Source organism: Hyla sarda, chromosome 8, assembly GCF_029499605.1.
Source record: "Hyla sarda isolate aHylSar1 chromosome 8, aHylSar1.hap1, whole genome shotgun sequence".
Classification (NCBI taxonomy): Eukaryota; Metazoa; Chordata; class Amphibia; order Anura; family Hylidae; genus Hyla; species Hyla sarda.
Genome location: NC_079196.1, coordinates 226,833,629 through 226,846,370, shown reverse-complemented (window position 1 = coordinate 226,846,370; position 12,742 = coordinate 226,833,629). Strand labels below are relative to the sequence as shown.

The following is a 12,742-nucleotide window of genomic DNA, read 5'->3' as shown; positions in this document are numbered from 1 at the left end:
CCGCCCAATAATTAGCAAAGCTTCACTGTAAAGCATGGAGGTGGGCAGAGCAGCAGCCTGAACCTCTGAGAGTGAAAGAGATTTCCGGAAACCTTAGATAATATGGGTTAGATTCTTATTTGCATTGAGGGCACAGTGACGAGCTGGATCTATCACACAATGGACACCAGCAGCACCCTACAGAGCCCACTAGCTTACATTGGTGGAACCTGATGGATCCCATAATGTCTGTAGTCATGAGATGAGAAATATAGTGACCCCCCCCGACCTACGATGGCCCCGACATACGATCATTTCAGCATACGATCACTCTCAGAGACCATCACATGGTGAAGGCAGCATCAACATACGTTGCTTTTGTATGTCGGGGCCATCGCATAAACGGATATCCGGCTGCACAGACTGCTTCAACTACCCCCGGATAGCCATTTACGGTCCCCCGTGTGGTCCGCTGACGATCACTTACCTGTCCTCGGGGCTCCGGCGCGTCCTCTTCAGGATCCCCTGCATCGTCGGCGCTCTCCATCGTCATTACGTCCCGTCATCCAATAAGAGCGGCATGATGGCGGCGATGGAGAGCGAGGATGCCGGGGAAGCAGAGGCCTTGCCGGAGCGTCGGGGACACCCCGGGGACGCGGCGACAGCGATGGAAGGCGACATCCAGGGCAGCGGTGACGGTCCAGAGCGGCAGGGACACGTGAGTATAACTTCCTATACCAGTGGCCTTCAACCTGCAGACCTCCAGATGTTGCAAAACTACAACTCCCAGCATGCCCGGACAGCCGTTGGCTGTCCGGGCATGCTGGGTGTTGTAGTTTTGCAACATCTGGAGGTCCGCAGGTTGTAGACCACTGTCCTATACTTTACATTGCACGGATCCCTCAACATACGATGGTTTCAACAAACGATGGTCCATTTGGAACGGATTACCATGATATGTTGAGGGACCACTGTAACACGACATGCACCTCTGTTTTCATAGTTAAAGGGGTACTCTGCTGATAGACATCTTATACCCTATCCAAAGGATAGGGAATAAAATATCTGATCGCGGAGGTCCCGCTTCTGGCCCCGTTCCCCCCCGCCGACACGCCCCCTCCCATAGACCTGAATAGAGGGGGCATGGCGTGATGTCACGAGGGGTTTGGTCATGGCGTCACAATCTCTTCCTCCGGCTCTGAACGTTCTGAACAAAATGTTCAGAACGATGGCGCACCAGAGTACCCCTGTAACAGTACAATGGAATCTGTAACAGATGCTGTAAACAGAGCCTCCCACACAAAACAATTAATATCAATGGGGTTCAGCTGCAAGTGGACTTTTCCTCTTAATTGCCGCCAGGTTAACCCTCTGTATGCCACAATCAATAGCGATCACAGCATTCAGAGTGGGCTGACAGGTGCTTCACCTTTCGGGGGTCTGATATGCACCCCGCAACACAGGATTACGAAAGGCTACTATGGCTGCTGGGGCGTTGTGCCTGCCATAGGGAGATCTTGTACTAAAAGAATATCTTTTTGTGATTGTTCCTTGCTGTGCAGTGGTGCGGAAATGTCCAAACTATTAAAATATAATGGTATTGATCCTGCACCGTGAACTGCGTACACAAAACAAAATAACAAATGCAAGAATTACTCATTTATGGTCACATCACATACCAGAAAGTGGGGGCTGGAAGAAGTGCCCTGGGGGTAGGAAACCCGTATTTCCGCTTGTTTCACTGAATATTTTCTTACCGCCCGCAAACGTCTTCTCTATACACTTGAAGGGCATTATTGGGTATAGACACTATGAAGGTGAATATTTATTTTTCCTTACACTTTATCTAGAACATTAGGATAACCTTTTGTTTTTTATTTACATTTTCTGTCTCCTATCAATGAAACTCAATTCTTATGTCCTAAAACCAGCTCATATTTTGTTTTGTGATTATGTTGCTGATTTTCTTCACTTCATACAGTTGTGCTGTCTTTATGAGCCTTTTTATGATCCAGACTTTAGTTCTATTTTAATTATACAACTTAAAGTTCACGCATCGCTGTGGTAAAGATGACTATCCTTCCCAAATTACTCTATTTTTCTTAAACGTTGCCGGTCCAGGTTCCCTTGGCTGTTTTGCGCTCCTTCCAGTCTGCTATTTTCCGATTTTATTTGGGATGCTAAGCGTCATCGCCTCCCTATGTCAGTCATGCTTGCTAGTAGATCTCATGGTGGCTTGGGGGTCCCAGATGTGGCCAAATATTATTGGACTGCTCATCTCCGTCACCTAGTAGCTTGGTCCACATACCATGCATATAGCAAATGGATGGAGCTGGAAAAGCCTGGGTCCCATGTAGTTTTCCCGCTACGTATAGACCTATTGCTTTCGGAGGTTTGGTCTTCTTTCCTCTTTTTCTCCTTTGCAATCTTTTCTTTATCACCCTGACTTCCCTCCTGGACTGACCTCAGACATGGTTAGGGTGTGATGCTCCCATGGTGTTTTCTGTTGGGCTGATGTGGTGGACCCCCGATCCCTTCTCCCCTTCAGTCAACTGGTTTCTCGATGGGACCTCCCCTCTTCTGAGGAGACACGCTACACACAGCTACGTACTTATCTTTCCTCTCAGTGGAGTTCTTTGACTGTGTCTTTGCCGACAGGTTTCAAGCGGTTGTGTAGGGGTGGGCCTCTGACGAGGGGACTTCCCTCCAGCATCTATTCCATTCTCCTCTCCCCTCCTGACAACCCCTCTCCCTCTCATCGATACATGGTACGTTGGGACGAGGCCCTTCATGTCACCATTACTCCTCCCCAATGGCAATGCATCTGGGATAATGCTTCCAAGACTTCTATTTGCGCTGCCTATAAAGAAACTCAATATAAAATGCCTAATGGGATGGTACCACACCCCAGTCCTACTTAACAAGCTCAATCCTGACATCCCTCCCCAGTGCTGGTCACTGTGGAGTGGAGTTGGGTTCTGTTTTCCATATATTCTGGTCTTGCCACTGGTAACTCCCTTCTGGGTAAAGGTACAAGGGCTGATTCGGGAGGTCCTGGGCCGTGTCATTCCCCTCGACCCCTTGGTCTTCATTCTCCATCTGTCCACTAAGTTGTTGGCCAAAAAGCCTTTCAAACTATTCTTACATATTGTCCTCGCTTCCAAAACCTTCATAGCTAAGCATTGGAAGAACACCCTGCCCCCCTCGGTATATGAACTTGTTGTCAGGGTCCAGGAGATTCGCTCACTGGAATCTCTCACAGCTTCACTGAACAATACCCTTCCGCACTTCCTGTCTATCTGGGACCCGTGGGATAGGTTTATTGATGGTATTCCTCCTTGACCTTTTCTTCTCTTTCTCCCTCTATCTCTCCCTTCTTCTTTTTCCTTCCTTGCTCCTTCTATCCTTTCTCTTTCCCTTCACCCTCCTTCTTGTTGAGTGTTTTCTCGAGTTTTTCCCTCTTGTTCTTTCCCCCCCCCCCTTTTTTTTCCTATTTTCTCTGGTCGACCCCATCGCTATTGAAGTTACACTTTTGTGTCATTCTTACCGAGCTCTTTATTTGACTGGATTGGATTCTGTTAGCACTGTTTTTGCCTTACTACTCAGGGTCATTTGTAATGCTGTGACTTATTTTGTTCTCCTAAGTTGTACTTTATTGTGTTGAAAACTACGAAAATCTCTTATAAAAACTTAGTTTAAAGAAATGATACAAGTTCAGACATGACCAAGAATCAGGAGCTTAAAGATACTAAATCAAACAAAACTTATCATGTGTTTTTATCCCAGTAGTAGTTGCTGTACTTCTCAGATTAATAAGAAAATCTGAGTACTGTGGAAAAAAAATTCTACAAGAAGTCTAAATATGGCCTCAGCCGAATTCTTGTTATTCCTTTTTACATACACAGAAAATGAGAAAACCAGCAATAAACGAAGTGCAAGAAATTTTATTTTCTAAAGTTTTTTTAAAATAAAATTATCATGGACAAGCGTGAAAGGAGAGATAAAAAACAGACAAGGGGGTGCTCCCTGAAGAGGTATATTCACTGGCGTGCACCCTCCACCACACCGAAGTGTTATAACAACCTTTGGATACGTAGCTGCACCAATAAAGTGAAGCAAGTGTGATGGCTGAGACAGTTGTAGATACTGGCTGCTGCACTCCGACCGGCACCGGGGTCCTTGATTGGAGGCCGATTGGAACATGGTGGGTTGTTGCAGTGGGAAAAAAATGGTTTTCAGAGGCGCTGCGCAGTTTGTGGAGCGACGATGCAAGACACGAGCAGCACAGGGCAACGAATGGTTTTATTTATGAAAAAGGGACAACGTGTTTTGGCATTCACCAATGCCTTCCTCAGGTCCACTGATAGTACTGGTCGGGACGTCCTGACTTTGATCTGTGTTGGTCCGGACATCCTTACTGTGATCTGTACTGGCGCGGTCTGCACCAGCACAGATCACAGTCAGGACGTTCGGACCAGTACTGTCAGTGGACCTGAGGAAGGCATTGGTGAATGCCAAAACGCGTTGTCCCTTTTTCATAAATAAAACCATTCGTTGTCCTGTGCTGCTCGTGTCTTGCTTTGTCCACCACAAACTGCGCAGCGCCTCCGAAAATCCGTTTTTTTCCCCACTGCAGCAACCCACAACATGGACAAGCGTCTGATGGGAACTAGTGAACTAGTGAGGAGTCATCATGTTCTGAGTTGTTGTAGCTGAAGCTGGAATGAGTTGCATCACACGATCCCAGGAGTTTCCATTAGGCTTTAGTTTCCTTCTAGACTCCTTACTAGATAAATGTAATGTTCTCTCAGAGACTGCAGGAACTTATCCTTGTCTTCATTACTCCAAGATTCCACATAAGAGAAGAGCGCTTCCATCTGCTTCTCGGGCTTCGTGCAGAGGATTCTGTAATATTCATCATTTGTCAGCAGCCTATAGAGCTGATAGAGATCGTGGATGATCGGCATCACCAGAGGCACCCGCTCTATCAGAGCATCACGATGTCTATCCACAAAATGTACCACATCTGTAATAAGAACAAACACACAAAAAAATCACTCCTATGTCCACCTACTGTGAAGCAGCATCCTCATGTGCACGAATCGTTCATGAAGTGAACAAGTTACATGTAAATATGACCTCTGTGCTTTTTAGTTTTTCTATTTCACTACTTTAATGTTTTTATTTTTAGTAAAGTTCCCAACTAGCCCAGATTTTAAGGATACGTGGAATATAAAATATGAGGTGTTAAGAGATTGAGAATGTGAAATCGGCCCCCGTGCTTTTTAACCATCATTCAAACTTTTGTTGAAAAGTAGTCAGAATGATTAAATACTGATGTATTGTGGAACAAATTAAAGATTTGTGGGGTGAAAGAAGAAAAAACTATTGCACAGAATTCTTTTATTTTTTTCTAAAAGTTCACTGCTCGTTTATCTTTTGTGGGTCAGTGCGATTTCCCTATTTTATATATATATATATATATATATATATATATATAATTATTTTTTTTTCTTCTTATACTACTTAAAATAGAAACTTTTTTGTAGTTTACATTTTCTTTGTTTACTGTGTTTTGTAGTTTACATTTAGTTTACTTCAGAAATGGTGAAAAGGTGATATGAATTTTTTTTAATATTTTTTTTAAATAAATATTATATATCATAGCTTACAATAAAAAAAAAAAGGTACCTGGCTACCATGAGAACCAATTAGGTCTTCAGGTTCTGACCAGAAACCAGACAGTTCTGCAGCCTAAATGCTGTGGCATCAAGGTGGTTAAACAACCAGCATCGGAATGATTTCTCATGCCAGCCACAGGTGTCAGCTGCAGATACTCTCGGAATAGAGTGGGCTCTCGAGCCCACCTAATGTGACATACCTTCACCATGTCTGAAAGGGGTGAAAGGATGGTAAATTACATAAAAATATTGACCGGATGATAACATGCTAAATGATAACATTAAGAATGAAGATATATTTTATGTTATGTTACGTTATGCGCTCCGGCTGCACACTGTGGCCATGAGCGCATGGTCCCCTTACCTGCTGTTGCCAACGGGGCTGGGACTCGCATCACAGGATGCGCCTGCATGCGAGCCCCAGTCCGTCACTCTCCAGGCGTTTCTCCTGCCTCCGCCTCTGCTTCGGCACGGGCGTCCCCATCCCCTAGGATTTGAGCTTTAAGATTTAAAGGGCCAGTACGCTCATTAGTGTAATCCACCTGTGGCTCATTTATAAATTCCTCCACCCTCCTCAGTTTCCTGCTGGATCTTTGTTGCCTGAGAGAAAGCATTCTTGTTATTGCCTTGCCATGTATCTGATCTCTTGCTTTGTGACTCGACCTTGCTCCTCTGACACCTGCCTACTGACCTCCTGCTACATCTAGACTACGCTACTGTGCCGCCTGCCCTGACCTTCTGCTATCCAGACTACGAGCTGCCTTATCCCTCCTGTGCTACGCATCTCCTCAGCCGCCTCTGTGGTCGAGCCATGCCAGGGATAGCGACCTGGGTACCGCCTGCAGCAGCAAGTCCATCCCGCTTTGCAGCGGGCTCTGGTGAAAACCAGCGGCACCTTAGACTCCGCTCCCTGGTACGGTCCGAGTCATCTGCCACACAGGTCCAGCGGATCCACATCCACCGATGTTCCGGTCTTCAGAAACGTGAGTGTTACATATTAAAGGGGTATTCCAGGAAAAAACTTTTTTATATATCAACTGGCTCCAGAAAGTTAAACAGATTTGTAAATTTCTTCTATTAAAAAAATCTTAATCCTTTCAGTACTTATGAGCTTCTGAAGTTAAGGTTGTTCTTTTCTGTCTAAGTGCTCTCTGATGACACGTGTCTCGGGAAACGCCCAGTTTAGAAGAGGTTTGCTATGGGGATTTGCTTCTAAACTGGGCATTTCCCAAGACACGTGTCATCAGAGAGGACTTAGACAGAAAAGAACAACCTTAACTTCAGAAGCTCATAAGTACTGAAATGATTAATATTTTTTAATAGAAGTAACTTACAAATCTGTTTAACTTTCTGGAGCCAGTTGATATATAAAAAAAAGTTTTTCCTTGATAATCCCTTTAAATGTGGTGCTAAGACTGTATGGATCGGTGGATGAGTATTTTATAAAATATTACGGTAAGCTATATTTACTCTAAAATTCGAGAGTTTGTACAATGTTATCTTAGAAGGAAGAGAAAAGCATAAAAGCTTAATAAGAAAAGTTTTAGGCCATTATTATTTTACATATCTATCTAAATATATCTATCTTAAAAAAAAAAAAAAAATATATATATATATATATATATATATATATATATATATATATGTTTGCAGTAGAAGAATAGTCCATATATTATAATAACAACAATGTATAAGCAAAGAAGATAATGCACTCACCGCTGGTCATGATGCAAAAATTCAAGCCTTATTTCCAAAGGAATACAAAAGCTTTAGTAGACAAGACAGGTACACAAGGAGCTCGGGTGTTACAGGTGAGGCGGGGGCATGACGGAGGGGCGGCAACTAGTTTTGCGCTCAAGGGCGCTTCCTTCCATATGGGCCAGAGGAAGCGCCCTCTAGCGCGAAACTAGTTGCAAAAAGAGGTGAGTGCATTATGTTCTTTTCTTATACGTTGTAGTGAATACTTACCTGTGGACATTCTTTATAATAGCACATCCGTTTTTTTTTCACCTTTATATCAGGACTGATACATGTTGTTGGCTACCATTTTTGTTCAGTACAATACTCTCAATAACATTGCATTAGCGGTGCCAGACTCTGTTTTTCTCTTTCTATGCTGTTTTCATATATTATAATAAGTTGAAGAAATATCTTTGTGTTTTGTGTAAATTTTATTCGTAAATAACTTAAAACTTACAAAGAATTCTATGTAATCTGAACTTAATTGAGCTGTGTAACAATTGCCGGGTGATTGGGGGTGGGGGGTGTTTTCATCGTTTACCAATATAGCCTCTGCAGCTGGGGACCCATTGATAATGGAGGGCATCCGCATGATCAGCGCATTTGCAGCAATGTGGCAGCTTTGATAGCTTATCTGATCTGCAGTGTCATCGCGTGCGTAAATGTCCAAACTATCAAAATATAAAGCCTCATTTATGGAAAAATTACAGTTATTGGTGGTCAAAGTAGGGCAATTTTAAACATATTAGTTTTGTTACAAATAAATAAATAATTCAAATAAATCATTTTTAAAAGCAGTACAATAGAAAAGTGTATAAACATGGGAATGGTTTTAAATGTATTGACCCACAGAATAAAGAAAACATGTCGGGGGAGCAGAAGAAAAGTTGCTGAGTTGCCCATAGCAACCAATCAGAACGCTTTTTTGAAAGTGACCTGATTGGTTGCTAGGGGCAACTCTGCAACTTTTTCTCAGCACAGGTCTTGATAAATCTCCCCGTCATTTTTACCATAAAATGTACAGCCTGAAGATGAAACCCTCCAAAAATTACGGTTTTCTTTTTAATTTCCCCACACAAATAATATTTTTTCGGTTTTGCTTTACATTTAATAGTAAAATAAGTGATATTAATAAAAAAAAGTACAATTGATCGCCCCAAAAAAGCCCTCATATGTGTCTGTGGTGGAAATATAAAAGAGTTAGGCTAGGTTCAGACTACGGAATTTCCGTCCGAAATTCCGCTTGCTAAAATGTCTAGTGTAGTCAATGGGTTTCCGTTCACAAATTCACACTTCGGAATTTGTGAAGCGGAAAATCCGCTTAGAAGGCGGTGCTCTTTCTTCAGGCGGAAATCCGCGCTGAACACATTGCAGTCTATTGGAGACTGCAGTGTCCGCGTGGTCCTAGCGCCGACTGATTCAGCCGGCACTGTCCGCACTCGGAATCTCCGGGCGGAAATTTTCTGCCTGGAGATTCCATAGTCTCAACCTAGCCTTATGGCTCTTAGAAGTTGAGGGAGGTAAAAAACGAAAATGCAAAAATAAAATGGGCTGTGTCCTTAAGGGGTTAAACAATTTGCCTTCAAAGTCTGTGAAAGAAGCTTTGATGCTAATGGTGAAGGTGACATTTCCAATAAAAAAAAATTTATTTGAGTTTTTTCACTAAATTTCATATAAAACATTGTCAAACAATGCTGTGGCTATTTTCTAAATATGGTCTCTGCCTTGCAGCGTCGGGTCAAAAGGGTTGTTTTGCTGGGTTACTTTGTGACTTTTCGGGGAAAGTCCGTGATAAATTAATTACTGCATCTGCAAAAAGGAAAAATTCTGACCATAGATTTTCTTCATAAAGATGATTGTGGGTAAAAAAGTCGTAAAACTGCAAGCAACCGGCGTGCAACATTTTTGCGCCATTTTACAGCAAATTTTTCCCCCCCCAAATAAAATGATAATTTTCCCCCCATTGAGAGATATATGTGTAGATTATGAAGATATCAGCCCCTGGAAACGTTACTTCTCGGGGAGATCTTGGCGTCTCACAGAGGAAATATACAGGTTTTCTCTACTGAATCCAAAAGTTACAGAATTTCTATATTTCAGCCACAACATCAGTAACTATGAAGCATAAACCAAAATCAGTGACCTCAGCGCAAACTGCGACTACTGAGGCTGCAGGATATTCCTGAGATACTATTAAACTACCATATATACCGTATTTTTCGCCCTATAGGACGCACCGGCATAGAAGACGCACCCAATTTTAGAGGGGCAAAACCTAGTAAAAAAAGATTCTGAACCCAACAGTGATCTTCAACCTGTGGACCTCCAGATGTTGCAAAACTACAACTCCCAGCATGCCCGGACAGCCGTTGGCTGTCCGGGCATGCTGGGAGTTGTAGTTTTGCAACATCTGGAGGTCCGCAGGTTGAAGACCACTGGATAGGATGTAATACGTGTCCGCGCCGCTCCGGACCCGTCGCCGCTGCCCTGGATGTCGCGCCATCGCTGTCGCCTCGTCCCCTGGGCGTCCCCGTCGCTCCGGATGTCTTCTTCCCCGGGATCCACGCTCTCCGTCGCCGTCATCACGTCGCTACGCATGCCGCTCCTATTGGATGACGGGACGGCGTGCGCGACGACGTCGAAGGAGAGCGCCGGCCATGCAGGGGATCCCGGCACGGAGCGGACACCGAGGAGGCAGGTACGGTCCCTCCCGGTGTCCTGTAAGCTGTTCGGGATGCCACGATTTCACCGCGGCGGTCCCGAACAGCCTGACTGAGCAGCCGGGTTAGTGTCACTTTCGCTTCAGACGTGACGGTCAGCTTTGAACGTTGCGTCTGAAGGGTTAATACAGGGCATCACCTCGATCAGTGATGCCCTGTATTAGCCGCGGGTCCCGGCCGTAGATGGGGTGTATTCGCCGTATAAGACGCACCAACTTTCCGCACCAAAAATATGGCGAAAAATACGGTAATTAGTCTAATCTATAAATCCTTAGGCACTTACCTGCCATCTCCAGAGGATCCTTCCAAAAGACAACTGTGTTATGTCTGGGTTCTAATATTTTCTTTTTCCTGGTTGTATGTAGAATATGAAAGTAACTATCAGATACAAAGAGGCGGGAACACGGATTAACCCCTGCACTGCTTAGGTTCTTGATTTTAACCATTTAAAGGGGTTATCCAGGAAAAAACTTTTTTTGAGATATCAACTGGCTCCAGAAAGTTAAACAGATTTGTAAATTACTTCTATTAAAAAATGTTAATCGCCGGAGGCACGTGACGTCACGGCCACGCCCCACTTGTGACATCAATGCCATGCCCCTCAATGCAAGTCTATGGAAGGGAGCATGACAGGCTGAGACTTGCATTGAGGGGGCGTGACCGTGACATCACTAGCCTCCGCATCGCCTGTCATCCAGCACGGAGTGAAGTTCGCTCTGTGCACCGGATGTCTAGGGTGCCCCAGCCGAGATCGCGGGGGTCCCCAGCGGCTGGACCCCAGCGATTAGACATATTATCCCCTATACTTTGGATAGGGGATAAGATGAATTAGGGCCAGAGTACCCCTTTAATGTTTTGGCCATGTATGGGGAAGTCAGGAGAGAACTGTCTGCCCAACAAATGTATGGCCGAGAGTTATTGAAAGTGTATGGCCAGCTTAATTTTCTTTACCTACAGAAAATGAGAAAAGCAGCAATGAATGGCAGTGTAGGAGACTTTATTTTCTCTTTTACAAATATAAAATATACAATGATTTAGGACAAGATGTCTGATGAGACCTGGGAAGGTCCAGTATGGTGATGTCTGATGTGACCAATGCCACCAGCTTCAAGACACCGATTCCAGGAGCTGGCGTTCTAGGCTTTATCTCCTGTTGAGATTCCGGAGCGGAGGGTTATGTGTAAATAGAGACTGTAGAAATAGGTCCTTGTCTTTATTACCCCAGGATCTAACATATCGGAAGAGCTCCCGCATCTGCTCCTGGGTGGTCTTCATGCTGCCCACTCTTTCACATGCTTCAGTGGTCAGCAGTCTATGCTGGTAGAGATCATCTAGGATCGGCTCCACCATAGCCACCATTTGTATCAATGCAGCGTGATGTTTATCCACAAAATGTTTCTGATCTGCAAAATTGTGCACAAGTCTCGTGTTAATCGTCTTTGCCTTGTCTTTTGTTGAAAAAATTGATAAAATGGAACTGTGTACCCTGTTTTTGTTTATTTATTGTTTTGGTTTTTTTTTTGTCTAAATTTGTTGCATAAACTCCAGTTTCCATGCGGCTTTTCTGCAAATTTTATTTAGATTGTTTTAAAACCTTAACTATATTGTGGACTGCTTCAGAAGTTTATTTTTTTTCACTGATTAGTGATTTATCAAGTGCGACTTTTTGCAAAAAGTAAAAAATGTGTCTTGCAGGAGGGTGGGGGCTAGGTCTCGGTGAGGGCTTTGCAGAAAGACAAGGATGATCTGAGCATGACGTCTTGCTCTCACTCCCTGCATGTAAGTGACAGCTGAAAGAGGGAAACGGCTCTATATAGCTAATGAATAATATTTAGACCAATAAATAAGTTGGTGAGAGGGAAAGGATGGGCTATGGGTTTAGTTCCCTGGTATACCCCTTTGGATAGTGGATAAGATGTCTATTCGGGTCATCTGGTGCAATTCCGCTTTTTGCCGGATGGCTGGTGACCACATCCGCCATGCCCCTCCCATAGACATGAATGAAGGGGGCATGGCGTAACGTCACGAACACGAAAGCGCCGTGATCAGACATCTTATGCCCTATGTTCTATATTACAAGCACAAACTCAGCAACTGTGGACATGTGAATACCAACCTATGTGACCGTAGCACGAGCTGCAACTACTGAGGATTGTGTGATCTTCCCTAGATACTATTATTGTACTGTAGCTACTGTATATATTGTAAATCTCAGAGCACTTACCAGCCATGACTGGAGACTCCTTCACATGTAGAATGTAGCCCTCTTATGCCAGGGTTGTAGTATATTCTTAAGATAAATACAAAACATTATAATTTAGAAAGTGAAAATGACTTTTATCTCTGAAGTGACGGGAATATGGATTAACCTTTACACTGTGTAGTGTTTTGGGCAAAAGGATTTCTTATATTGTGATCATTATCTCTTTTCTATGTGACTATTCTCGTAGCAGAACAATAGAACTTTAAAGGGGTACTCCGGTGGAAAACTATAAATTTTTTTATTCAAATCAACTGGTTCCAGAACGTTAAACAGGTTTGTAAATTACTTCTATTAAAAAAAAATCTTAATCCTTCCAGTACTTATCAGCTGCTGTATGCTCCACAGGAAGTTGAGCTGTT

At 43.6% G+C, this 12,742-nt stretch overlaps 2 protein-coding genes across 13 annotated transcripts in view; one reads left to right on the top strand and one right to left on the bottom strand.

The window, feature by feature from the left end:
• Window positions 1-12,742, top strand: part of TRIM72 (tripartite motif containing 72) — a 103,438-nt gene that overhangs the window by 17,468 nt on the left and 73,228 nt on the right. Inside the window, exon 1 of one of the 11 annotated variants that reach the window (XM_056536816.1) lies at window positions 6,625-6,643. The exons of the other annotated variants lie outside the window; for them this stretch is intronic. The gene's annotated coding sequence lies outside the window, so the exon portion shown is untranslated. Of the gene's footprint in view, window positions 1-6,624; window positions 6,644-12,742 lie in introns of those variants that run through there. 11 annotated transcript variants of the gene reach the window in all.
• On the bottom strand, window positions 4,592-10,601 carry LOC130285442 (apoptosis-associated speck-like protein containing a CARD). Of its 2 annotated transcripts, none has more exons than XM_056536839.1 (2): window positions 10,404-10,601; window positions 4,592-5,005 (listed from the first exon to the last, which is right to left on the bottom strand). In XM_056536839.1, exons 1-2 carry the CDS (start codon window positions 10,564-10,566, stop codon window positions 4,743-4,745), a joined length of 426 nt encoding a protein of 141 aa, XP_056392814.1. In that variant the 5' UTR covers window positions 10,567-10,601; the 3' UTR covers window positions 4,592-4,742. The 2 variants fall into 2 exon arrangements, with proteins under 2 accessions (XP_056392814.1, XP_056392815.1); XM_056536840.1 differs by lacking the exon at window positions 10,404-10,601 and adding an exon at window positions 6,025-6,595.

Bases quoted from the DNA above. Each gene is read 5' to 3' on its own strand.
- LOC130285442 (XM_056536839.1), bottom strand. From the start codon at position 10,566: ATGGTTAAAATCAAGAACCTAAGCAGTGCAGGGGTTAATCCGTGTTCC. The intron at 5,006-10,403 runs GTAAGTGCCTAA...TTCTTATTACAG, and splicing joins GGATCCTCTGGAGATGGCAG to ATGTGGTACATTTTGTGGAT.